The following is a 27,986-nucleotide window of genomic DNA, read 5'->3' as shown; positions in this document are numbered from 1 at the left end:
TCAACACGCCGTCTTAAATAATAAGCCCGTAATCTTGCACAGTGGGAGCAGAGTTATCTTGCTAATGTACTTAATATATTCACGTCTAATTGCCTTGCAACCCAAGCCTTATTTGGTCGTATGCCAAAAAGCAAACCCAAATCAGAGCATGGTAAAGATCCTCTAAGTGAATAAATGTTCCCACACTGGCAAGACTGGCACAGTGTAAGTCTCAATGACAGATGGCGCGGTAATGTGGCGGCATCTATCATCCATATGCATGATGGGAGTGTTTCGACACAGCGGAAAACTCATCATCCCAGGAGATTTGTGGACAGATGAAGGTCTGATTTAAACAATAATATGTCCAGTACTTGTAGTTTCGATGGAGCTCCATCACCCTCTCCTCCAGCTCGCGGGTCTGATTTGGGGCGAAGCGGAAATCGCTGACGTAGTCAGAGCCGTGGTCGTCCTGGTCGTAGTCTCCCAGTTCGGCTTGAACGGTGTAGGAGCCCAAGAGGGCATGAGTGACGAACGAGCACGGCAGCCGACCTGACAGCATGTCATCCCTCAGCTGCAGACACAGGTAGTATCTGTCAGATGAGACAAAAGGGGAGGAGGGTGTTGGCAGTCAAACAAGCCTGAGCCAAGGCAAGCTCCAACAAGTATTCAGCATAGTTAATCCATGGCATTTAGTAGCATTCCAGGTCTAATCCTTAAAGAGGAGAGAGGGATTTGGGTTGCTTTGACACCGGGGCAAATATGCCATGTAAATTGTTACAATACTTTCATGTAAACATTTATCTTTAGGAAAATGAAAAAGGCAAATCATCTGTGAAAGTGACATGTGTGTGCAATTTCTGCTTTGATTAACTCTGAGGAGCATCTGACAGCACAGCCAGAGGAGCTACAGCTGCTGATACTGTCGGAGTGTGTGTGTGTGTGTGTGTTTGTGTGTGTGTGTGTGTATTGTACCTGGTAATATCCTCAGTGAGCTGGGAGGGGTCTGGAGGGTAGAACTTGACAGCGAAGGCAAAGTGCCACTGAGAGTCTGCGGAGAGATGGAAGGATGAACATCATGTTTGTCTTGGGATAAATTAGAATTACAAGTCAATGATGAAATTGTATCCAACAGGTCAACACATAACTTTGCATCGATTCACATGCCAACAAATCTAATTTACAACTTTACTAATTGAAATTTAAAATATTTATCATCTCAGCAACTTGGAAAAGACACTCACTGCGCATCTGCTTCTTGATCTCCTTGGAGGGGTCCAACCAATTCTGGAAGACAGAGGGCAGAATTCACACACGGCAGACTGGAAACATGGCTAATGCACATGCAGGGGGGGTCACATTTTGCTCTAATTGCTGTGTTGTGCTCCTAATGAAACCCTCTCCATATGCTTAAATAAAGAAACTGAGCCTGCCCCTGCTGAGCCGCTCAAAACGTGCTGAGAGAAGATTTAATCCAAGCATCTGTTTCTTCATTGTGTTGCTAAACCACCAGCAGACAGTTACCTATCTGATCTCATTAAGAGAGCGCAGTGAAGTGCTTCACCTGTAGGGACACCCCCACCCGTTTCTGATTTGGTTGTCTCATCAGTGGTGCAGTGGACATTGACTCTGTTGTAACGGCAGCTGTAAATCATGTTGTTTGGGGGCTCAGCATCACACCCACAGCAACGGAGCGACTAAGTATTCTTACCCTGCTAAAATTGTGTTTATAAGTTCAAGTTTTATCATCCATGTTATTCTTTCACAGGCTCAGCCTCACTCTTTAACCTTTCTCGAGGTTCATGGGTTCATCCTCTTATTACACTGCTGGTTTCCTGTGATACCTCACATGCCCTGTTTATCTGTAATATACTCCAGGTTGAGAGAAATGACAGCCTCTTCCAATCACTGTAAAGTAGCAATTGATTATTATCTCTGAAAAAACCCTTAGCAGTACCTTAACAGTTACCAATTAATCCTAAAATCTGATATAATCAAGGTGTGATTGGATCAGATGTGAAGAGGTCCCATCTGCCAGTGTTTGTGTGTGTTTGTGAGAGAGAGAGAGAGAGAGAGAGAGGTGACACACACGCACTGTTGATATTGTGGCAGCCTTGAATAAATCGATGTAAAGGAAACACAGTGACACGTGTAAAAATATTATTGGTTATTATGAATATGTGTCAGAGGACTTAAACGCAAATGTCCTCATTCACACTGCTCAAAGAATGTGGCCACATGTGGCCCAGACCAGCACCGATTGTGGTCTGAGTGATCGGATCTCAAATGCGTCCTCAATGCGTCACGGGTGCAGTCACACCTGTACAGCTGTCCACTGATCAGATCATGTTAGACACATGTTAATACCAGGACTGAACAGAGCCAATGCTAACATGTTCACCATCTTAGGTTGGTGTGTCAGCATGTTAACCTTCTCTGCCAAAACACAGCACAGCTGATGAATGGTTTGGTTTCACTTTGGTTTAACTGATGACGGTGCAAGATGAAAAGTCAAGTCATTACAATAATTTCATTGCAATCTGTTGCAATAAATGTGCAAATATTTCACGCAAAACCACAAACGTCAACCACATGGTTGCGGAAGAGGTCAGGGGCTCACCCAACTCTTTGGGATACATTGTTTAGGAACCATGACTGTCTGTACAGACTTTTATGCCAACTCATAAAGAAGATGTGGAGATGCTTGACTTTGACCTGCTGGATGAAAAATAAGGATCACCAAAGTCAGAGTGTGTTGTTGTCGGCTTCCATGCCATGCCAAAGTTATGTTGGTCAAAATAAACATTAAGTTTCTCATCCTCCAAAACAGCTTCATCGCTTCCTTCTCACAGATTCTCTGAACTCTAATGAAGGGATGAACAACATTCAACCAAAAAATATTGTCTCATTTAGTGTTTTGATGATGATGATGATGATGATGATGATGATGATGATGATGATGATGATGATGATGATGATAATGATGACAATGATGATGATGATGATGGAGAGCGCTGTCTAACCCATTATTCCAAAATCTCCCACAGGTGTTCAGTTGTTGAGATCTGGAGCCTATGAAGGTCATTAGCAATAGATAAATGAAGCCTTGTTGAAGGCAACTGTGTTCAAAGCGTTTACTTGGCACACGTAGAAATACCTCGATCCACACTGTCTCCTCACGCTCCTCCATAGATTATCCATGAAATGAAAATATTTCCATACTGGAGACAACCAGAAAGACCCCTGTCTGAACACAAAACTAACATGTCACTCACTTTCACTCTCAAACCATTCAGTGAGCCCTTGCTCCCTGCATGAAGGCATCTGCATTTGTTTTGATTGCACTCATTTATTCATGTTTTTCCTCTTCTTTGTCACTCATCTGTACATCTAATTAAAACACATGAGCAAAAAGACAAAGCAGGTTACTCACTTACAATAATGGGAGTTGATATCATTTGTTACTTTGATCCTTGCGCATTCACAAACATAAACAGGTGTTTGCAGCATAGTTCTGTGCAGAGAGCTGACGGTGATCTCCACTAACCTGAATACCACACAGCAGCTGCTTATTAAAGCTGACAGTGTTTTTGGCAGCTGGGATCACATCAGTCAGAGTGGAATCGAGGAGTATGAAAGGTTGATACAGCACAGTGCAATCCTCTGCCCCCGTTGGGCAAACTGCAAGCAGTTCTGGCAATCTGAACTGTGCCTTCACATGCACACACACACACACACACACACACACACACACACACACACATACACACACAATCACAAACACACATACTCCTAGCAGTGTTTAATCAGGCTGCTAAAGACTTTAATGAGCCGCAGGCATTTATCGCCCCCCTGAATCTATCTTATATCAGCCAAGGCCAAAAGAGCACTCAATTAGGAAGGCGCTCTCTGCTGCTTTGCTTTTCTCTGCACAAAAGCAGGGGGAACTTTTAATCACTGTCCGTTCACTCATGCTTTTGCAACCTAAGTTCATAAAGAAATCACAGCGAATAAATGTTCTCCTGAAGAGGAAAGATTAAATCCCTGTTCCCTCAACTGAGACAGAGAAAGGGCATCTGAAATGACATTTCAATTCTCAGGCTTGTTTGGTCTACCAATCAGCGATGACCCCAGACAGTAGGCTCAAGCAGTGCTCTGATAAGCCTGCCTTTGATGAGCCTGACATATTGATCTAAGCCGTAGCCTCACCTACACTCCGAGAGAGGAAAAATATATGAAGTTCAAGTCTGTTTATCTCTCAAACGCACCAGTTAACCGGTCCGTGTGGGCCCGAGATTATGCTCAATCCAAAGCCTCGGCCGCCAAATGCATATCAAGTCACAACATGTGACCTGACAAAGCGTGCACAAGCTGATGATGGTGACAGAAAATATGCTCCAGATGTTAAAAGAGACTTAGTCTTGTCATCTTTCCTACCTTCAAAAGGCAGGAGGCTCCTCTGTAGCCTGTTGTGGAACCACATACCTGCCCTCAGGGAGACTCGCATCAATCAAAGCCCAAAACACACATCCAGCAAAGAACTCTCATGTGAGCCGACAGCTAGGACCCACCAGTTTAGTGTCAATCATATGATTATATGGTAATAAGTCTGGTCTGTGCACTTGATAACGAATCAACAAAGATCAGAGGGAGACATATTTAGACATTCTATTTGAAATGAGCTGATTGCAGCTTAATGTATGTACACATTCATCAGGAGCAGAAATAATTAAACCTCAGAGGACACAGCAAAAGAAACAAAGAATACCAGTTTTTTCTGACCAATTAAAGTTGGACCAGGAAACACACTCAAGTTGAAAAAGGAGGAAGCTTAAAGAGTAATTTCAGCAAACCAGTAGTAGTATCTATCTTTATCTATCCAGATGTTGAGATATCTGTTTCTGAACGGTCATCAGTTTTCATAAAGGAATATTTCTATAGTAGAAAGTATTTCCAGTGAATAGGGTTCAAAGTCAGGACTGTGGATTTCCAGAGTAATCAAGTCAAGTCAAGTCAACTTTATTTCTATAGCACATTTAAACACAGCTTGAGCTGACCAAAGCTGTACAAATGGCAATTAAAATAAATAAAATAAGCAGGTAAAAAAATGTATACAGTACGTAAGAGACATATAAGTATAATAACACAAACAAGTAGACAACAAGAAACAACTGCTCAATATGACCACGACAATGGACGAGTTAGTGAGCTCCAGTGAATCTTTAACCTAGATTGGAGATGGAAGGAGCACATCCTATATCAGGTGGCAGGCAAAAGCTCTCGCTGGACATGTAGAAGGGATTGAACTTAGACATCTGAGAGATCTAGGAGCGGATGAGATCTGAGATGTGAGGTGGGGCCTGACCATTGAGAGCCTAAAAGGTAATCAGCAGGGTCTTGAATTGAAAGCAACAGGAATCCAGTGAAGGGAGACTAAAACTGGGGTGATGTGCTTGTGTTTTTTAGTACCAGTCAACATCCTAGCAGCTGCATTCTGGACCAACTGTAAGCAGGATAGTGAAGTTTGATGAAAGCTTAAATACAGAGAATTGCAATAGTTCTGTTTGAGAAGTGATAAAGGCGTGGATTACTTTTTCCAGGTCATTGAAGGACAGAATCGGCTTCAGTTTGGAGAGGGTTCTTAACTGGAAGAAACTACTTTCAACAACAGAGGTGATATGTTTGTCAAGGCAGAGATCGAAATCAAAGGCTAAACCCAGGTTTTTAGCGTGATGCTTCACATATGGGATGAGGTGGTCAAGCTTGCTTGCGAGTTGGGTTCTGGATTTAGAGGGGCCAAATATAAGTACTTCAGTTTTGTTACTGTTTAACTGAAGGGCGTTTTTTGCCATTCAGGCCTTGATGTCCTTGAAGCAGTCCAGGAAAGCTTGAAGGGAGTCTGTAGATTTTAGTGGGAGGTAAAGCTGTTTATCGTCAGCACAGAAATAGCACAAGATGTTTTGTTTCCTGACGATGTTTCCAAGGGGCAACATGTATAGGCTGAATAGCGCTGGCCCCTGGATGGTTCCCTGGGGAACCCCACTGGTGACAGGGGCAGAGGAGGAGGAGAACTGGTCTATAGCCACTGAAAATGTCCTGCGTTTGAGGTAGGATCCAAACCATTTTATAGTGGTACCCTCAATACCAACCCACTGTTCTAGATGTGTTAAGAGGATGTCATGGTCAACTGTATAAAAGGCAGCAAGGTCTAATAAAATGAGGATGGTGTTTTTCCCAGAGTCAACAGTGAGCAGTAGGTCATTGGTCACCTTTAACTAAGCTGTTCCTGTGCTGTGGAGGGCTTTGAACCCTGATTGGAATGGATCTAAGATATTGTTAGTATTCAGAAATGAGTGCAGTAGTGACAGAACAATTTGTTCCAGTAAATTAAAGATAAAAGGCAGTCTAGAAATGGGCCAACAGCTATTTAAACATTTAGCATCAAGATTATGGTTTTTGAGCAGAGGCTGGACAACTGCATGTTTAAAACATGTGGGTACAGTGCCAGAGGTTAAGCAGGAGTTGATAATGGCTTGAACACTAGGGCCAATTGTGTCAAAGGCATCCTTTATGCTGTGCGGGGGCACAACATTATGGGGAGAGGTAGTGAGCTTCATGTTCATAACAGTATTTCTCAATCCGGGCAGAGTAACCTGTAGGCTAGATCACCTGGACAAGGAGGCGGGTGTCGAAGGGAGAGGGAGAGAAAAGTGATCTGTTGTTTCCAATTTTTTTCTGTGAAAAACTTCGAAAACTTTTCACAAGAGCTTGCAGAGGCGTCAATGTTGTGGGAGATGCAGTGAGTGAGGATAGAATTAATAGTGCTGATCAAAAATTGGAAAGACAGTTTTTAAATATTTCCAGTGAGACTGAGAGGTGATCTTTTTTTCCATCTCGGTTCAGCTTCACGACAGGCCTGCCTGAGGGAGCGGGCTGAGCAGAGGGAGGGGAAGAGGGAGATTGATTTATCTGGGCTCAGAGGAGGCTGTGCAGTAGAAGAGATGGAGGCTGTGATGGCCTTTCTTTGATATGCTTCGGCAAGGTGCAGTGAGAGAGTTTATATGGCGTGAGTAGCCAGATGTTTTGACACTAAGCCGGACCTGATAGGGTGGCACTGAAAACAATTGGTTTATGATGGGAGAAGCACGCCTCTTCAATGATGAGTTTGTCGATAGTGAGGCCATATCACATAATGAGGTCAAGTATATGCCCTAGTACATGGGTGGCTCCAGTGACATGCTGGATAAGGCCAAAAGAGTCCAGGACATGTTTGAATTTGTTTGCCATAGGTTTGCCTGGGCAACACACATGGGTATTAAAATCACCCAGGATCAACAATCTGTCATACAATGGGACAATACTAAACAGGAGTTCAGAGAATCCAGATATGAAGTCTTTATCTGTCTTGGGTTCTCCATAGACTAGTACACAGACTAGTGGTGTGGAGATGGATTCAATTTTTAAAGACTGTGATTCAAATGTGGAGTGACCACAGCCACTCCGCCCCCTCTGCCACTACACCTAGGGGTGCTGATGAAAGAACAGTTTGGTGGACACAGTTCATTAAAAGTGGCTGTATCACCTTCACCAGACCATGTCTCAGTTAAGAATAGAAAGTCCAGGTTAGGGGAGGTAAAAAAGACATTGTGTCTTTAAAGATATGCTGTGGCTGATGATTTTAAAGCTGTACTAATCAATATTTTTATTTCAACAATGGATAAAATTATGACATGTCGAAGGAGGCACTCCAAGTTGGACTTGCTCAACATTATTCTGCTAACTTAACTGTCCATTTGCTGAGGAAGACTCACAAGTTGACATCCACTCACGCAGGTTATCACAAATGATGGGGAGCAAGCTCATTGGTCAAAGGATGGTCAGATTCCCTGCAAGCCTTATTTTGTAACTTTTGAGAAGAAAGTAACCAATTAAAGTAGGTGTGCAGAAATAATTATAATAATAAAATAAAAATAGTTATAACAAAACATGCAGTTCTGGCTGATCTTAATGTTAAACCTTACGTGTAGCTGTAGGCTAAAGGTAAACTAGTAAGCTAGCCATGGTTATGAAAAAAAAATGAAAACAAGTCAATGATGTCATTTTGATCAAACTTTTCTTCTTATCTATTTAAATTTTCCTGATAAACTGTGGCTCTTGTCTTCAGGCCACAGAGGTTTAATTCAACCAATGAGATTGTTTCTGCCTCCTGAAGAGCTCTGCCTCTAAAAATATTTGTGCAAATAAATTTCATCTATGCATCTTGCAAAGAGTAGATGAGGCATTTTTTCATCTTTTCTCCTCTTTCCTCCTTTTCAATCGCCTTTTGTCCAGGCCCAGACTGAGAATGGAAATTTCCATTTTCCATTCATCTTTGAATGATGGATTGTGCACCCCTGAGAGAGCCGGCCCAGCCAACAAGTGAGAGGAATACAGATTGTTCTGCAAGTAATGTGTTTATGCACTGAAACATCCCACAAGATTTTTTTGTGGTACACAATTCACTGACCTTCAGGGTGTCTGTGTCGGCAAAGGTCAGACCAAAGTAGTCCTTCTCCAGCAAGTTGAGGTGCTCACACACCATGTCCATCAGGGTCTGTCCTTTAGAGTGTTTCTGTTAAGACAAACATACAGAACACATCACTGGTAAAAATGTTCTACTGTATTTATGAATTGTTTTATATGCATGAGTCTACTACTGGGATAGCTCAGTTTTGTAGGATGAAATTTTGCTCACTGATATCAGGCCCCTTTAGATAGCTCTTCTTGTCAAGATTGCTTTCTTGTTCTCTGCTTCTGTACACACTAAAACAGCTCAACCATGTGGTGTTGTGCCACAGTCAGTGTGCATCAAACACTTTGACAGTGAAAATGGACTGTGAATTGCCGCGGAAGATTGGTCTTTGTACTGTAGGCCGAGATTTCTCTGCCACTGACGGAGCATAACAGCAACATTTACTCTGACAGTCAAGTGACAAGTTCAGGTTTTCAAAAGTAGATTTTCAATGTGTGTGTTTTTTTTAACATGTTAACATCAGGATGAACAAATGTTTGCTCACCGTGCTGAAAACGCCTTAAACAAGACTTGATAGAGATCAGGATATCTTAACATCTGGAACATGGGTCATATGAAACGTGAAACAGTGTTTCTAAGTAAGAGATAATCCTATATTTAAGTTATAATATGTAACTTTTCCACATGTTTAAAAATGACTAGACCTCTGTTATATACATTTTTGAGTCATGTACAGAAAAAAAACCTCCTAACCAACTGACAGTGAAGACCACAACTCCCATGATCCCACGCTATTTCACATCGTCAACCAACACGATCTTTTACTTTTGTTTTGATTGAGAGACCCCTAGCAGCAGGAGTTACTGACTGTACGTTAAAATCTACTCTGACTTGTTTTGAGTATGGATTGGATTATCTAGTGCCTGTTACATCGCATTGATAACAATAGTGTTTAAGATGGTTTACATCCCATTCAATTATACACTGAAAAAAGAGTATGGTCACAGAATAATCATTAAGCATAACATCCTGCTCTGATGAAAATCAACCACAGTAGCACATATTGTACTATCTACAGCGATGATTTCACATTTGCCGACAGACAAAATGATGTAGACACTTCATGAAAATGTCATGGGTTGCCGTGACGGACATTTTATGTTTGAGATTTTGTTTGGACTTTTGTCATTTGTCATTTCCTGTTTTATTTTGTAGTTATTTTCCTTGTGTGTTATGATTTGTTTATTTCTTGTCTTTGTCCTGTTTCTCTCCTAATTGATTGTCTGCCCCACCCAAATGTGTTTCACCTGTGTTCAATCACCTTGCCTCCCTTTTGTCTATTTACTCTCCCTTTGTCAGTGTCAGTTCATCTGTTCATGTCCCCTGTGTCACCTGTTCGAGTCCCCCGTGCATCTGCGACCTGTTGAAGGTTGGAGCTTTGAGCTAAAGCTTTGAGAGTGTTAGCATGCTAACATTTGCTAATTAGTACTAAAAAGGTACATCAAGCACTGTTAGGGATGTCTGCTGCTACTGGACAAACTGAAACTTTGATCTGATGATGATACTTGGCGAAAAGTCAGGGCAACACAAATTCATCCTCTGGGGACCATGGATATGTGAACCAAATTTTGTCCCAGTCCATGTCATACATCAAGATATTTGACATAAGTGAGAACTTTGACCTGCTGCTGGTGGTACAGGAAAAGTCGGGGGGACACCAATGTCATTGAGATTCTGCATCTGGGGACCATGAATACCATCACTGACCATTGTTTGCAAAACATTTGACTCAAATCCAAAAATGTCACCCCAATGGTGACGCTCGAAGAAGATTAAGGGAAGCTTAATCTGTCTGAACCAAATTTCATAGTGATCCATCAAATTAACATATTTCTGCCTGGACCGAGTGGCAGACTCCATACGGGTTGTGCCTCTGTGGAGGTTTGAGATCTAGAAACAAATAACACCAACTTACTTTAAGCAAATTCATTCCCTAATATTGATTATTAATTGTCTTGTAATTGGATTAATTACTCTTAATTAATTACTCCTACCGAAATCTTTTCGATCTTATTCAAAGACGTCTGGTGGCTAGACACACTGACTTGCACTAGGAGCCAATTTTGTTCGATTCAAGCCCAGAAAATGGGCATTGTCAGTGCATGAAATATTGACACAACATCAATTCATGCATGAGCTCATATGCCACTGTTAAATATTGAACAAGGAAGAAGTATGTTAATATTGAGACCTAACACTGAACCACACACAGAGTACTATACTCATAGTTCCTCCTCTCCTGGAGCCTCTAGGTGACAGGGAGATGGAGCAAGCAGTTGCCAGGGAAACAGATGCAGTATTATCCCTCTGCTATGTTGTTTCTAATATCGACTAAAGAATTGTTTCACCTTTGCCTCATTGTGTGTGAAAAGATGGCGGAGCAACACTTGGAGATCATTTATAACGGGTACAATTGTTTTACTCCGGCGCTTCCCTCCCTACATTGGCTCTCAGCTAAATTTCAGATTGATCTGAAAATTTTATTCCTGACTTTTAAGACTTTAAATGGCCTTGCCCCAAATTACATTGCAGATTTATTGACATGGTATGTGCCCAACCAAGAATTGAGATCTGTGGAAGAAGGCCCTCTGGTTACCTCAAGGTTAAGGCTTGTGACTAAGGGTTTATTTTTCTGTGACGCACTTTGCAACTTTGTGAAGTGCTATATGAATAAATGTATTATTATTATAAGCTCTTCCTGTCAGTCAGCTACATTGTAAAGGAAGAGCGTACTTCATGACATCATCTGCAGCCAGCAAAATTAAATAAACAAATCAGCATGACTTAATATTTCATGACTGAGGTGATCCGGCTTATTTGCTCTCTGCTCTGGAACAATTAAATATCTAACCATACAATAATGATCTCAGCATTGGCAACTGAATACACTTGGGACACTCCACGACAGAATCCTGTGTAAAAAGACAGCTAAACAGCATGAAGCACTCAATTCCACCCAAAATAGCTCTGTTCTGCACATCGACCCAGCCAGGGTTGGCCATGCATAGTCAGGCAGATAGCACCCTAGTGAGCAGAGGGGGAGGCTGGGTGAGAGAAGTGAGTAAAGGCGTGGTGCCTCCCCTCCCGCCCGAGGACCACGGGGACGCTAAGCCATGCATCCATGACAAGAGACTTAATTAACCCATGAATGCAGCACCTCCTCCGGGGAGAGCACTCCCAAAGTGTGGCCTGTCTTCTTGCAGCGCTGTTATTACCAGCTCCTGAAGGCACGAGGGAGGCTCGGATATGGCAGGCATGAAATTCCACCCCAGCAATTACAGACAGGAAGCAGGAGCAAGCCCATCCATGACCTGGAGGTCTGAGGCTCTCACCATACTAGAACTAGTTCAAGAGAAAAAAAAAGACATGGGCTGAAAAGAGACTGTTTTGTAAATCCTTCTCTGGCAATGACTGGCAGTGCTTCGAGGTCACGTATTCAGAAAGAGCACTTACGACACAAAAGCCTCCATAACCATAATGCAAACTATTGATGTGGTGTGGAAAAGGCCCAGTGGTCCTTCAGGATGTTTTTACAGTGCTGAGAGAGAGGTAGCTTTCCTGTTATTCTTACCTCACACACAATCGCACATACGAAGCACCCTGAACCCAGCAACACCACAAACAGGAGCAGAAGTAACGAGTTACATTTACTCTTGTTAATGGAACAAAGTCGTTAATTTATTTCTATTTTTTTTTTTTTTTACTTCACTACATCTAAAGTAGAATTCATTACAGAGTAAAAACAATTCACATGATGAAGTTATGATTAACCGTGTGAGAACGCAACGAATGAAAAGAGTCAAATCAGCAGCTGCAGCAGGTGCATTAAATCATCAGCTTCCTCTGATGATTTAATACACCATCTGGCGACCACGGCAAGTGTCCCAAATCAAACACACCTGCCGTGTTGCGTGACCAACAGGTGCATGCTGGGTCTGGCTGAATGCTAAATGCTAAATGCTGACAGTGGATCCTTCAGCTATGACCTCTGCGTTCACTTCCACTGTCAGTGAGGTGTATCTCTGATGCTCCCCGATGTGACAGCAGCAAACGTGGAGGACAGCAGTGAGACCAGAGAGGCTGGTTATATTTTACAGTGAGAATGAACGAGCAGAGAAGTTAAAGCAGATTGTGCAGCAAGGTGACATTCAAACAGGTGTGTGCAACTAATGACTGATTGCTGAAACTCACTCTACAGCATCAACAGCTACTGTGTTGCCTAGCAACATAGTGATTGCTCTGTCTCTGTTGGCTACAGCCGCTCTGGAGTTTACATTGTTTACAGATCTCTGCCTTTTCTGCTGTTAATTCTACAAGTAGCAGCATCTATTTGATTTATGTAGCTTAATACTGCTACATAAAGTCTGTGGACACCAGGTATTCAGGTGTTTCTATCATTTTGTAAAGGCTTAATAACAGAAACACCTCTCTGTATAATGTAATACAGCTCAGCAGCAACACACACTACATCCTCCAAAATGATCATATGGTTGAATCAACAACTCTGTAAAATAATCTGAAATAAAAACTGAACATTATAACCTTCATGAAGGAGGATTTATTGCAGGACAGTTTAGACTGAATTTGTTTAAGCTAGATGTACCTAATAAACTGCCAACTGAGTGTATATTTGTAATAATCTGCTGTATGCACAGGCTGCAAACTGCCGGATTGTGATTTATGAGTTAATTTCAGTGCAGTTCTCAGCTGGAACAGCATATATGTAAAAAATAGCTGTGCATACACACCTGTATAAAGCCTAAAGACTTACTTTGTACTTTTATCTGAGTCATTTTACTTTTACTTGAGTAAAATTTTGCAGTACTGTTTCCGGCCCTGATCACACACACAAAGTTTCATGCACCTGGGCATAAGTATCCTAAGGGATGGCCTCGTGATAACATTGCTCTTCTATTTTCTCCTTGGCTGCACCTGGCTTGCAACCATGTAATAGCTATAGATCTCCTAACATCCACTTAGCGGCCTGTGCTGGGGGCTTTTATTGGACTTAAGACACTTCCTGTGACCAATCACCAGGGCTCAGTATCATTTTTTTAATTTTCATATGAATGTCCAAACAATAGTTTCAGTTTCATTACAAAAACAATGCTTTTTTGATACTTGAAGATTTTTCATTTAAAAACATATACCAAACTCTTTAAAATGTCAGTGTTAAAGGGGCACTCATGAAGATCAATGAACAGTTCTCAAAACAGTTGTACAAACCCCAATTCCAAAGAAGTTGGGACATTGTGTAAAATATAAATAAAAACAGAATACAGTGATTTGCAAATCCTTTTTGACCTACATCCAATTGAATACACTACAAAGACAAGATATTTAAAGTTCAAACTGAAAAACTTTATTTTTTTTTGCAAATATTCACTCATTTTGAATTTCATGCCTGCAACACGTTCCAAAAAAGCTGGGACAGGGGCATGTTTACCACTGTGTTACATCACCTTTCCTTTTAACAACACTCAATAGGCGTTTGGGAACTGAGGACACTAATTGTTGAAGCTTTGTAGCTGGAATTCCCTCCCATTCTTGCTTGATGTATGACTTCAGTTGCTCAATAGTCCGGGGTCTCCGCTGCCGTATTTCGCGCTTCATAATGCGCCACACATTTTCAATGGGAGACAGACAGGCCAGTCTAGTACCCGCACTCTTTTACTACGAAGCCACGCTGTTGTAACACGTGCACAATGTGGCTTGGCATTGTCTTGCTGAAATAAGCAGGGACGTCCCTGAAAAAGACGTCGCTTGGATGGCAGCATATGTTGCTCCAAATCCTGTATGTACCTTTCAGCATTAATGGTGCCTTCACATATGTGTAAGTTGCCCACGCCATGGGCACTAACACACCCCCATACCATCACAGATACTGGCTTTTGAACTTTGCGCTGATAACAATCTGGATGGTCCTTTTCGTCTTTAGCCCGGAGAACACGATGTCCATGGTTTCCAAAAACAATTTGAAATGTGGACTCGTCAGACCACAGCACGCTTTTCCACTTTGCGTCAGTCCATCTCAGATTAGCTCGGGCCCAGAGAAGCCGGCGCCGTTTCTGGGTGTTGTTGATATATGGCTTTCGCTTTGCATGGTAGAGTTTTAACTTGCACTTGTAGATGTAGCGTCGAACTGTGGTAAATGACAATGGTTTTCCAAAGTGTTCCTGAGCCCACGTGGTAATATCCTTTACAGAATGATGTCGGTTTTTAATGCAGTGCCGCCTGAGGGATCGAAGGTCACGGGCATTCAATGTTGGTTTTCAGCCTTGCCGCTTACACGCAGAGATTTGTCCAGATTCTCTGAATCTTTTGATGATATTATGGATTGTAGATGATGAAATCCCTAACTTCCTTGCAAATGTACGTTGAGAAACGCTGTTATTAAACTGTTGGACTATTTGCTCACGCAGTTGTTCACCAAGTGGTGAACCTCGGCCCATCCTTGCTTGTGAATGACTGAGCCTTTCGGGGATGCTCATTTAATACCTAATCATGACACTCACCGATTAATCTGTTCACCTGTGGAATGAAACAGGTGATTTTTGAGTATTCCTCAACTTTCCCAATCTTTTGTTGCCCCTGTCCCAGCTTTTTTGGAACATGTTGCAGGCATGAAATTTAAAATGAGTGAATATTTGCAAAAAAAAAATAAAGTTTTTCAGTTTGAACTTTAAATATCTTGTCTTTGTAGTGTATTCAATTGAATGTAGGTCAAAAAGGATTTTCAGGGGCGTCGTGTGGCGTAGTGGTCTAAGCAGGCGCCCCATGTGTAGAGGCTACAGTCCTCGCTGCAGTTGGCCCCGGTTCTTGCATTGGACGGCCTTTACTGCATGTCATTCCCCCTCTCTCTCTGCCTCCCCATTTCCTGTCTCTCTCCACTATCCTGTCCAATAAAGGCACAAAAAGCCCAAAAAAAAAATATATAAAAAAAAAAAAAAAAAAAGGATTTTCAAATCACTGTATTCTGTTTTTATTTACATTTTACACAATGTCCCAACTTCTTTGGAATTGGCGTTTGTATTATGTATTCTGCTCTGGAGGAGCTTTCCAAAACCTGTGAAGGTGCCCGTGTATTATCATTATCTTATCTCCGACTAGGTTGTGAAATCAAATGAAATCTGAAAAGAAAGTCTGTGGGAACTTTGGACACTTTTGGAGTTAAATTACTGCAAATGTAGGATTCAGTGTTTTTGCAGTTTGAGCCATGCAAGAGACTGAAAGTCGGGACATCTCAGCCTCCACTTCATAGATTTTTGATAATTCATTTTAGAGTCCCCTGTTTTAATGTAAGTGCTAAATCACTGGGACGCCCTTTTAAATTAAAAAAAATTGTCAAAAACGTTTTTTCTTCCCAAATGTTTCCAAAGTCAAATTCAAACTTTGGATCTCAACTTTTCAGAAGCCTGTAAATCACACCGAAAAAACTGAACTTTCAGCATTTATAATTCATGACAACCTCCATCTGATGAAGAAGATTTATAGCCCAGAACTGCTACCATATGAACTTTGTGGTGAGATTGTTTTATAAATTTCTGATTAAGATCTGGAAATTTCTGATCAGAGAATCTCAACCAGCATTTAGTGCTACTTGTCAAAATTCCGGTGCACATTGATTTGAATTCAAAAGAGTATTTTTCCATTTTAGCAAATTCACTTATTTGCTTTCTTGCCAAGAGTTACATAAGAAAATCAATACCACTCTCATGTTTGTATGAAGTATATGAAGCCACAGCCAGCACAAAAAGTGGAAACGGGGGGGGGGCAGTTGAACACAATCAGTCTATCTGCATCTTTAAATCTCACTAATTAACACGTTATAGCTCGTTTGTTTGAAGCCTGAAAGATTCTAGAAAATCAAACTATTACTTTAAAACAACCTTCTTCTTTTTTTTTTAACCTTTTGCCAGCATGTGACCTCTTATGGCCCTGCACATATGAAAGCTGTCTAAGAAGCACAGGTTGAAGAAGCATGATGCTATGACACTGCAAAGGTTTTTGGGAGGAGGTGCGACTGGATGAGTGGGAGCGTACAAAGCCTCCATCTCCGACTCTCCGACACCAGAGACCTGCTGTTCACATCCATGCTGGTTTCTTTTCCTCTTTTCCTAACCATAACCAAGCAGTAATCAAACATTAACAGTAAGGTGGCAAACAAGTCATATTGTATTCATATTAATCATTCTTGTAATTGTCACTCCTAATGGTTTTGGAAGGCACAGACAAACAATATCGCAGTATTTTCCGATAAGGGCGCCAATTCATAAAAAGCTAACACGTTTTGAGAGGCAGTAGCTTATTTTGTTGTGTTATTTTAGATACTTAATGCTACAAAAACATTTCCACTGGCACTTTTGAAGGTTCAGTGCCCAGCCTCCTCTCCCATGCTGGATCAGACAGACAGTCATGTTAGAGAAATGTAGAGGCAGAGTGCTGCACTGTGACACAGACTGGGCGACACCAATGGGCCCGGACAGATCTCATCTCAGGTACAGAATCAATGGAGCCTCTGTGTCACGTCCTGGATTTGGGCATGTAAATTCTCAGTGAGAGGAATCAAAGTAGCTTAAAATATTGCTGCATATTCTCCGCAGTCGAGTAATTGGTTATGAATTCCTTCAGCCACAATCTTGCCAAAGGTATTTTTGAAGGAGAAGATAGACTTATTCCACCAGAGGTATACGCTGCTGCTGGTCATCAAAGCCCCAGAACCTAAAACTTCTTCCAATGTGTTTATCTAAAGCAATAGACTTATATCTATCTCCTCTGTCCTCTCTTCTGCATGCCCTCAGTTTCCTTTCCCAGCGAGTGGGGAATGTCCTATTTCACACTGCTGGAGTAATGACAACAGATATCTTGTGTGGAATGAACACTTTCATATTGCACAATTTTTTTTGTGCCTGTGTGTGTATTACAGAAATGTGTAACATTTCTTTGGCTTTGGCTTCGCCCTCCTGGTGCGCTCTCGGCATGGTGCCCTCTCTTTTATCCTCTTTGCCCGTTTTATCCGCTCTGTGCAGCACTATACAACACACACAACTGCCCACAAAGGAAAATAATAACAAAGGAAAAAAAGGAAAAAGGACTGTTGCTTTTCAACTGCTTGTTTAAAGCATGTTAAGGTTAACTCTAAAAAAGAAAATGTGTTCCCACAAATTGTTTATCCACTTTGCTTACCTCAATTTCTCCTTCAAACTCGGAGGAGTCCAGCAGGGTCACTTTGAAGGGGGCAGTTTTGAGTCGTTTGGAGCCTTTCTGGGGGGATTTGAGGTTCTTGTTTGGCGACGTCTTCTCAGACATTTCATCTGTTTCCCTGTGTTCGTCCAGATGCTTGGAGTTCAGTTCCTATACAAATATAAAAAAAAGACAAGTCAAATGACACAGTTATGGATTTCAATAGTGAGAATGTTTGAAATACTTAAAATACTTCTAGGTGCCAGGATCAGGAGAGTGCCTTGAGATTAAGTTTAGTTTAATTTCTATCATTTAAAGGTCTCATATAGTATAAAGGTAGATGTCTATGTGTTTGATTATAAAGCAGGTCTACGTTCTATATTAATACTGTGAAAGTATCAAAGCCTCAGTCCACAGAGAAATGCAAACAGCCTGTATTCACAAACTCTCCGCCATGCCCCAAACCTGGACCCACCATCCAAACCTTGCGGGATTTGGTTTCTCTGAGTGTTTTCCTGACATCTGCTATATTTTTATTGGATCACTCAGAAAACAGTCAGCCAATCAGAAGAGAGGCTCAGAGCCTCCAAAATAATTGTTTAACATTGTTTCTTGTGGCTGCTGTAGTACCTGGTGCCTTGTCTTTGAATATGAAAAGTAAATCCCTGGAACATGCAACATTTTTTTGTGAAAGACCAATGAGAGAAATGCTGAATGAGAGATTGTACTGAGTTACAAAGGCTTGTGGAACGTCGACACTCTCTGTTGTCATCTTCATTATCTTACAAGACCTTCTTAGTTGCTACTAATCACTTACATTCAATAACTGCTAGGTCTAACTGAAGCTCGCTGACTGAACCAACTGACAAAGCTGTGACTCCTTTAGACTGAAGACGAACGAGTAATATGGAACATGGCCAACATATCCGACATGACTCTAAATAAAATGCTGTTTAGTAATAATGTAAACTATGAAAAGGTTTTAAATGACATTTCACAGATATAATAAATAAATAATAAATTGCAAAACATCTTGTTAGTCAGATTAAATGACTAAATAGTGTCAATAAGAATAACATATTATACTGCAATATTATTAACACGTATTTCTCAATGTTCATGTAAATATTATATTTACAAAGCGTTTTCAGTTACTCTTAATATAACATGTTGCCCCCCTTAAACTGTTATTTTTGGTGCGTGTGATGCTACAGTGACTTCCTGTTTACATTTTCAGGGTTGCCAATTCTCACACTTTCGGTGGGACACACCTGCCGTCAGGCGCCGTCTCACAGTCTCACACTTCCTGAACAAATATCACGCCAGATAAGTAGAGGCCTCAAAGCCACTCATTCATGAAGAAATATGGTTAAATGTGAAATAGGTTTCGTTTACACCCAGGAAATGTTTTTCCACATTTCAGCACTGATCCATAAATGCTACAGAGAGAGCAGAAGCTGTGTTTGCATGGCTTTAGTTGACACTAGTGCACACAGAGACCTCTCCACAATGACAAAGCATCTTTTGCGTGTGTTGAATTTTGCCTCATTTATTCTGCTCTACCATTTCACATGTATTACAAATTGAAATGTCAATGAACACACAACTTTCAATGTGATTGAGACGATCAAGAGTCTGTGACAGGTTAGATCCGTGAGGCTCACCCATAATGTCCATTGTGCCATTGAAAGAAATCTGGGTTTTGCTAAAACGTTTTCTTTGTAGTTTGGAGTCTTTCCCCTGAGTTCATTAAAAACCTGTGGCTATCAAACAGCTGATCCATGTTTACATCTCCAAAGTGAGTAAGCTGCTGCGAGCATTTACACATGTGACACAACAGCAGCGACTTCAATATATTCCAGCCGTGAGAACGAAGCTGATATTGTCTTCAAAATGTGTGTGTATCTGTGTGTGTGTGTGTGTGTGTGTGTGTGTGTGTGTGTGTGTGTAGTAAAGGAAAAATATGGTCCTGGAGACAACTACTGTAGTGAGTTGTAGTATAGAGTATGACAGTGTCACAGCCGTGTAATCCATCAGCCCATTCAGGACCACGCTGACCTGTTTGGCCATCTTGCTGTCTGAGGCGGAGTCCTGCATGCCTGCTGCTGCCCCCTCTTGTCTAGGAGGACTCCTGTCTCGCTCTCTTCACCTCTGACTCGGGGCCTTGCCTCTGTCGCTTCAACAAAGTAACACCAACCTGAGAGGAGACAAGAACACAGCAAAGATTATTTGGAATGTTTCAGCTGATTAGAAGAGAGAGAAAGTGTTTTACATTAGGCTTGGGCCAATATTCGATAGTATCAAAAATTGCGATAGTCCCATCATATGCAATATTTATCATAATATCACATTTTTTATTTTTATTATCATTTTTTGCAGTTTTGCTCAGTCTGCCTTACTGCAGAGACCGAGGTCATTTCATTTGAACTGCTGTTTAGTGGCGGCATCACTTATACCTGAAACATACAATACAATAATATAATTATATTATATTGCTCCCACCCTGATATTCAATATTATTGACATATTACATTTTGGATAATGCCCCAGCCTATTTTACATGCATAGAAATTAGCATTTAAACCATCCATGAGCAGTGAACACACACATACACATTAAGAGCAGTAAGCACACACACACACACACATTTTCTTAGCTGTTCGTTCTCTTCCCCCCTCCCACATTTCTTTTCCCTGCCTGTCCAGGGAATTGAACCGGTGACCATTTGGTCACCTCAACGCCACAGTTGCCTGCTGCTCAATCGAACCTTCGCCCCAAATACCATGTCAAACGCATTAACACAGGCTTTCTCCAAAGAGAGCCCAGCTGATCGCAGGAGCTGCACCTGGAGCCTGCATGTGAAAAACAAAATGCAGAACATGAAACGCATTCACCCCGAAACAACAAGAGCACCAACGCCAGGATCACCTCCTTTACAAATGTATAACGCTTCAGCTTTTTGATATAACTCACACAGTTTCCACAGACATAATTCACCTTGCCGTCAAGGACATTTACTTTAATTATAAATCCCTCACTTAGCCGGATAATGATCATCTATTTAAGCGAGACCAGCTCTGGCACTAAGATGATGATTACCCAAAAAAATGAATTAGTGAATGAGGCCATGAGCTCTACCATCAGCGCTCATGGCTGTTACTGCATTCCTGTAATCATTAAGGTGTTCAACCAAAAAAACTTATCACTAAGTCCTATCCCTCATCCTCGAGCGGGTGTGTTTGTAATGCTCCGGTCTGTATCAATCCGTGGTGCAATGGACTACGTCACTGCCTAGATGGATATCATGTAATGCAAAACATCGTAGCATAAGATGTTTATAGTGTAGAGCAGGTGCTTCATCTGCTTCTACTTCACTTTGCCAATTTCTACATTGTCCTGGAAATCAGCTGATACTTGTTACCTTCAGTATATACTGTAGGTGTGGGTGGATAGAACAATAACAACAGCTGAAGGGAGAGAGGAAAGCAGACAGTTTTGTCAGTTTAGAGAGGCGTGTACTGTAAGCATGTCCAACAGAGGCTCGCAAGAAGGAAATTAAAGATATCTGAGGAAACGTTTTAGCACTTTTAACAAAGACTTCCCTGGACTACTGAGGAGAAATGCTATAGTTGCTAAAGTAATAGTTCAGGAATAGTTGGGAAATATGGTTATTCGCATTTACTAGACGAGAAGATCAGTACGACTCTCATATATGGCAGCAAATATGTGGTGGAAGAAATACTCAGATCTTTCACTTCTGAAAAGTAAAGTCCTGCATTCATAAGTACATTACATCAAAATATACTTTAATTCCTTTAAGTAAAACTACTCATAATGCAGAATGGGCTGTTTCAGAAGAATATATATTATATTTAATGGGAATTATTGACACATTAATGTTTGATAATCACTTTAATGTTCCTGGTAGATGGTACAAGTGAAGCTAATTTAAAGTACTTTATCTATTACCAAGTAGCTGATCCTGTAATTATCCTAATTTAAATAATGCTATAATTAAATTGACCTATAATTTAATTTAATCAAAGTCTATTTCTTGGCTGGGAGCAGGTACTTCCTGGAGTGTTAAGTGCGCTTTAAGCTAGTGTTACACTATCCACAAGCACACGGGTGTCTGCTAGGGTCTGAGTGAGAGGGTGTATGCAGGGTGTATGGGTGCCCATCCACAAGGACGGATAACTGAGGCTTTAGAGGTATTTTGGTCAATGCCAGGCTATAGCTGATACCCCGTTTCCAGTCTTCATGCTAAGCTAAACTAACCGTTTCCTGGCTTTAGCTTTATATTTACTGATATTAAAGTAGTATCAATATTGTGATCCAACTCCTTAGCAAAAAGTGTATTTCCTTAAAAGTCAAACAATTCCTTATAAAGTATATATATATATATATATAATATGTTTGTCAAATAATGTAAAGGCCTTTATGTGCACTATTATGTTTTGTACAAGCAATAGGAACAGGTAGGTTTTTGTTGTTGCTTTTGTTATAATGAAAGACTTCAGTTGTTTTAAGAAGGGAACCTTTCTATGTCAGAGTTTGTTTGTAGAACTCAGGAAACCCAACACGGGAGAAATAGTTTGTTCACACTGTAGATTTTTGTGTAATAATTTATGTTCTCCACTGACAAGTCTTGTGTCAGCGCTGCAGCTGTATGTCTTGATGTCTTATAAACCCACATGGACTGTGGCACTTTTATGTGCATGATGCAAAAATGAAAATCAAATTGTGTGCACCACATTGTCATCTACCCGACAGCTCTCCCACACAATAGGCCTCTCGCTGTAAGATTAGTTGAATGTCAGAGCAAAGTGGTGAATTAAAAAAAAACAAAAAAAACAAGCCTTTTGCTCTGTGAGTCTGAAAACACAAGAACCCGACAACCGCTGTCAACGATACTGTGAAAACCTCCTGCTGTTAAACTCCACCCGTTGAGATTATATCGTCCATTTTTGGCCACTTATCCAAGAGAGGAGGAAAAAGAAGCTGCCCATCAACCAGCCCTTTAAAGACTGTGGATAGATATTTTTGTGATCCAGGGTTGATTTTTTTTTTTATAACCACCAGAAGAAAAAGTCGCGCCTGACCCTGGAACGTGTTCTTCCTTGACCTTTTATAAAAGTAAGACAAAGCACGTAATGTGTGAACATATCCTCAGTGGGATCTGCTCAGCACAGCATATCAGAATAATGCCTGTGTATTATAGCATTCCCTCGGGACCTTGTATATAATCCAGTCTCTATATGACCCTGGAATTCTCTCTGCAGCAAATTACATCAACATAATGCACCTGGGGGCTGTAGGCGATCATGGCTGAACAACGGAGGCAAGAACACAACCGGTTCACTCTGGTTCAGAGGAGACACAACCCTCCTCCGACTCCCAGCCCAGTAAGGTCTTGACATATTGCACGTGGTTAAAGGAGTATGAAACCCACCCCTCCTCACAGTTCACTCCTCCTCCTTCTCTTCCTCTGCTGTGCTATCACAATTGTCCCATTACTTACAATCACAGTGATACGACAGAAATGAATTCCTCTCCATGGGGACAAAAGTGAAGCGTGGTGTGGTATGTCTGCTCAGGGCCTCATTTCCCCCTCGCTGTCTGATGCAGCTGGGCACTAAGCAATAAAATGCTAAATCAATTTTCCCTCACTGGCTGAACTGTGGGTATGACTGCCAAGTAAACTCTTTAATTGGAGAGGAAAAACTCCATCCGGATTTCGTGTTTCTAATGGCGGAGGAAGCGAGCATTCAGCGCCACCGTGTCCTCTCTGTTATCACATTCGCCTCCCAGTCCGAATCAGTCAAGCTGAAAATAACGAGTGTCTCCCATGTGTGCCTTACAGGTGCGCACTTTCTCATTCTGTCCAAGTCAACAGAAGCTGACGCCCACCCCCACGCCCCGCCAGCTCACTCCTCAATTCACATCCATCTGGGCTACATGACACAATGCATTCATCAGTCTCAGATGTGCTGCGTTCACAGCAAGAAATGACCTGAAAACAGCTCCACTCTAACGTTTCTGTTCCCTCAGCTTGGATATTTTTCACTTCTGTTTTGAACACATTAAGGAGCACACCAACCATGACACATTTTCCGACCATACCTAAATCGATAGTTACTGCTGCTCCGATGTGATCGTAAAAGACTTTGATACATGTCAGCCAATTATGACAAAAAGCCCTTCGAGGACACGCGCACACCAGAGCACAAATGAGAATACAAATTACATAATCCAAAGTTAGTTTGTGGTAAATGTGGTCCCTTATTGAGACGTCTTCTCATTACATCAGATTAATTGCCAAATTAACACAGATTGATGTTATAGAGCGAGGCAGCAGAGCTCTGCAAATGCATTAATTTCCTATAACAGACCATTACCCACAATCGCCTGTGTCAGCCCAGCGAACGAGACCTCTGCAGAGGAGAAGAAAGCACCTTAAAGAGCAGAATACACCGCATGTTTTCTTTGTTGTACACAGTGTGCTGTTCACTGACAATGTCTGTCTTTGATATCTGCCATCAGTAATAATAATTCATCACAGAGAAAAGCACAATGTTTCCTTGGAGGGTTATGAAACGCTACTCTTCCATAACAAGCGCAGCGTTGTCCCTTGTTCCTCCTGTCTCTTCCTCTTCATTCTCATCAGAGGTAAGCTTTAATCTAAGTAAGGCAAGCAGAGGGAGAATGAGAGAGGGAGCACGCATGTCTGTGGAAGAGTACTGGCTCAGCTCCGAGATGCAGTTGCCATGGTAACAGCATGGAGTATTCTTTTTTTCTTTTTTTTCACACTCCATCGTCTCTCTCTCTCTCTCTCTCTCTCCCCTTGGAGGAGTGACAGAGAAACTGAGAGACGAGAGCCGAGCAAGGAGGGAACATGAGAGGCCAAAAATATGAGGCAGCCAGAAAGACACAGGGATCAAGGATAAACGGAAAAGATAAGAAACGACAAGAAGGAGGAAATAAGCTGATGTGGCATCGCTGCTCAGAGGAAATGTCAAGCAGCCTCCCCTCCTGTTAGCGGTGTGGAGGAGCTGCACACAGGGACTGATAGCAAAGAGATGCAGCCTGCTGCTGCTAGCAAACATAACCTGCTCCGCATCTGAGCCCTCACAGCGCACAGTCATCACTGTTTGGCCAATACACAACTCTAATCCCATTGAACAGTCCATGGCTCTGCTCCGTGGTCTTAATCATATTTATCCATTAGCATGCATTGAGCGCACAATGCAGCCGAGTAATCACAAAGAGCACTGCACTGGCAAAAGAGAAAGACTCAATACAATAGCTGCAATGCATCCCCTTATTTGCATTACTACATATTCATCATAAATTACTATTACACAGTGTTTTTCAAACAAGTAGATGAATCTATAGAAGTATGAGTTGAACAGTTGCAACACAGTCACATGAATGAACATACAGGTCCACAGCTACAGCTGTCACCCATGACTGAAATGCTTCATCGTGTTTCCTTTTGAAAGAGAGTCACAAGTGCACTTCACATGTGCTTTTACTACGGCGAATATTCAGGTGTTGACCTTCCACGTTCCAGATCAAGGTGGAGCGAAGGCACTTTGAATGCCTGTAAATTATTTTAAGCTGCCACTGCTGCTGCTGCCTGGCTGCATCAATGTTGCACCTACTTGCGACCCTGCCAGCTTGTAGACCACAGACTGCTACTATCCACCATCCACCATGAGTAATCTCATCAAACAGCTGGAGGAAATAGTTAGAAATATGAAATAATTATTATAGCAGGCAGTATCATAAATGATATTAAATGACTAGATAATGAGTCTTTGAAGCTAATGTTGCTCACAGACCATTTCTGTCTGTTCTCTGCTGGTGAAGAGTGTCCATGTCATTCATGGAACTCAGATAGTGTAATAAGTAATATCAGCATAACCTCCGAATGCAGCAGCAAAGAGTCGTGCATGTTTGCTAGCCGCTAGCTGCTGCTACTGCCGAGATACAAGGCAATATTAGTTTACCATGTTAGCATGCTAACATGTTGCTAATTTGCTATAGTGCTCAGCTGGGGAGTTTTGCAGGTATCTAGTAATAAAGCAAAGTACTGCAGTTAAAATCTAATGAATAAAACAATGGTGCTGGATGAAAGTGAGGTGGATCATCAAAGTGATTATTGAAGGCCAACTATTCATTCTGACATGAATATCTCTACTGAAGTAAATCCATCCAATAGTTGTGTAAAGATTTCACTCAAAACCATAAATCTCAACATAGTGGTGGTGCTAGTCGGGAGATCACAAATGGAGTTTGTCAGTGGGAAAGATACTTAACCAGCATCTCCTCCCACTCACTCTATCATATTGGCCTCATGTGTATTCCAACTCTAAAATGTGACACTGGAGCTTTCATCCACATTCTAAGGTCCCTCGGTCATCTGCTATTGTACCGGGTAGTAAAGCTCGAACACCTCATCATGTTCTCAACAACTCTTTTTCTTCTAGAAAGCAGCAGCACTTCTGTCTGGCATGTCTCGGCCCGACTGAACCAAAGCACACTGCGGCATGTCAGTGAGAGTTCACACAATCACTCAGAAAGAAGGATGGAAGGCTCAAGGACATTGCTCTCATTCACCAACACCACCACATAAACGCACAACCTGTCATACACACTGGCAACTAGTGTAACAGTGATGGGAGCCACTCCGGCAGAGATGCAGTAAGTTTTTCCTCTCTAGCTGTATTCTCTTCCTGAGATGATGCTGCAGCCTTAACACCTCTCATAGCTGGAGTGTCCACTCATTATTTAGCAAAGTTTCCTGGGTGAGCTGCGACTAATGGATGATGACAGATGAGGCCCGAGTGGAAAGACTGAGGCTAAAGTAAAGTATAGCGACAACAACTGCGTGACTCTTCAAGCTTCACATTCCTGCAGTACGTCTGGAATCGCCCGCCAGAGGAAAAACAGACTACAGAGGACCACATTTTCTCCACTGCTGCTGTAATAACACATGCTCACCTCCCTCTCAGCAGACTGGAACGCAAAGCAGCACAAAGTTTGGCACTTTGCTAAATTAAAGGTGCTTGCTCTCAGATGACACACACACACGCACACACACACACACACAGGCAGGCACACACACAGACGCAGACACACACACACAGACAGTTGTGGATACTGTAGAGAGCAGAATTACCGAGAGCCAGCAGCAGGCTTGGTATAAATTGCTGCAGAGACATCGTTCTGTCACAGTGGATCTAATAGAAGCTGACCTTTCTCACGCTGTGCCGGAGACCACTGGTGCATGCACCAGGAGGGATGCCTCACCACTCACGGATCTGTCCCTGAAGGTGCCAGACGCCGCAGGGACAAATTCAAAGTTTTTTCCCCATTCCTCTACCGCCACTCTCTCTCGTAGCTGATACTGTGATAAATGAGCAAAAGCAGCGTATCTAAAGCGAAACATAGCCGTTTGAGAGCAATGCTAACGGGGGTTTACAGAGCTGGGGAAACAAGGACATGGGTGTGGGACCACATGGGCGGTTTGAGCTCGAGGGCAGGGAGACACATGGTGGCAAGACAAAGCTTGTCGGCCCTGTAAGCACGATGTAAAAACTGTGCTAAATTGTAAGAAGCATAAACATGACACACGTATCTATTGCACTTAAAGGCATTACCATTCAATTGCTTCTTCTTGAGATGTTCCCTTTTGTCTCCTGGGAGAGTTCAGGCTACAATTATCAAAGTCGCTTCCAAAACAAGTTTTCCAGCCTTTTTCTGTTTTTCTTCTCACCGCCCACTTTATGTCTGCATAATTATTATTTCATGGCAAAGTCTCAAATTCTCTCCAACAAATGGAAATAATTTGAAAATATATTGCGCTGTTTGCACAGTTGCTTGGAACTCATTAAATGCATACAATATGTTAGATATAAATTAAACACTTTCAGATGCAAGGCTCCCATGTGCCTCCTGTTTTATCTGCTCCTGTCAAAAAGTGTTGTCACGAAGGCCAATGTGTAATTGTCTTGGTAAGAAGCCTCCGCTCAGCTACAGATAATGAGAGACTGTCACAATGGTTGCACTTCTCACACCAGATTCTCCACCACTATAATCTCTGTGCACAAAATTATTTCCTGTAGCTAAAAACTACAATTACAGCTGTTTTTGGCTTTTGTCAAAGTCCTGATGACAAAAGACAAATAAACAGGTCTGTGCGGTTTGAATAATGTTGTCAGTCATTTTAACACCTGGATGAAACTGT

The 27,986-nt window shown here is 41.8% G+C and overlaps 1 protein-coding gene across 6 annotated transcripts in view; it reads right to left on the bottom strand.

The window, feature by feature from the left end:
* Positions 1-27,986, bottom strand: part of LOC130161207 (protein 4.1-like) — a 90,126-nt gene that overhangs the window by 24,627 nt on the left and 37,513 nt on the right. For all 6 annotated transcript variants that reach the window (XM_056364309.1, XM_056364317.1, XM_056364325.1 and 3 more), the window contains exons 2-7: positions 19,793-19,931; positions 17,738-17,905; positions 8,486-8,590; positions 1,224-1,266; positions 955-1,030; positions 354-572 (exon numbers count right to left, since the gene is read on the bottom strand). In XM_056364309.1, the coding sequence (XP_056220284.1) occupies positions 354-572; positions 955-1,030; positions 1,224-1,266; positions 8,486-8,590; positions 17,738-17,905; positions 19,793-19,831 (650 nt within the window). In that variant the 5' untranslated portion in view covers positions 19,832-19,931. The remainder of the gene's footprint in view (positions 1-353; positions 573-954; positions 1,031-1,223; positions 1,267-8,485; positions 8,591-17,737; positions 17,906-19,792; positions 19,932-27,986) is intronic.

This window comes from Seriola aureovittata, chromosome 2, assembly GCF_021018895.1.
Source record: "Seriola aureovittata isolate HTS-2021-v1 ecotype China chromosome 2, ASM2101889v1, whole genome shotgun sequence".
Lineage (NCBI taxonomy): Eukaryota > Metazoa > Chordata > Actinopteri > Carangiformes > Carangidae > Seriola > Seriola aureovittata.
This window is presented reverse-complemented; position numbering and strand designations above follow the sequence as displayed.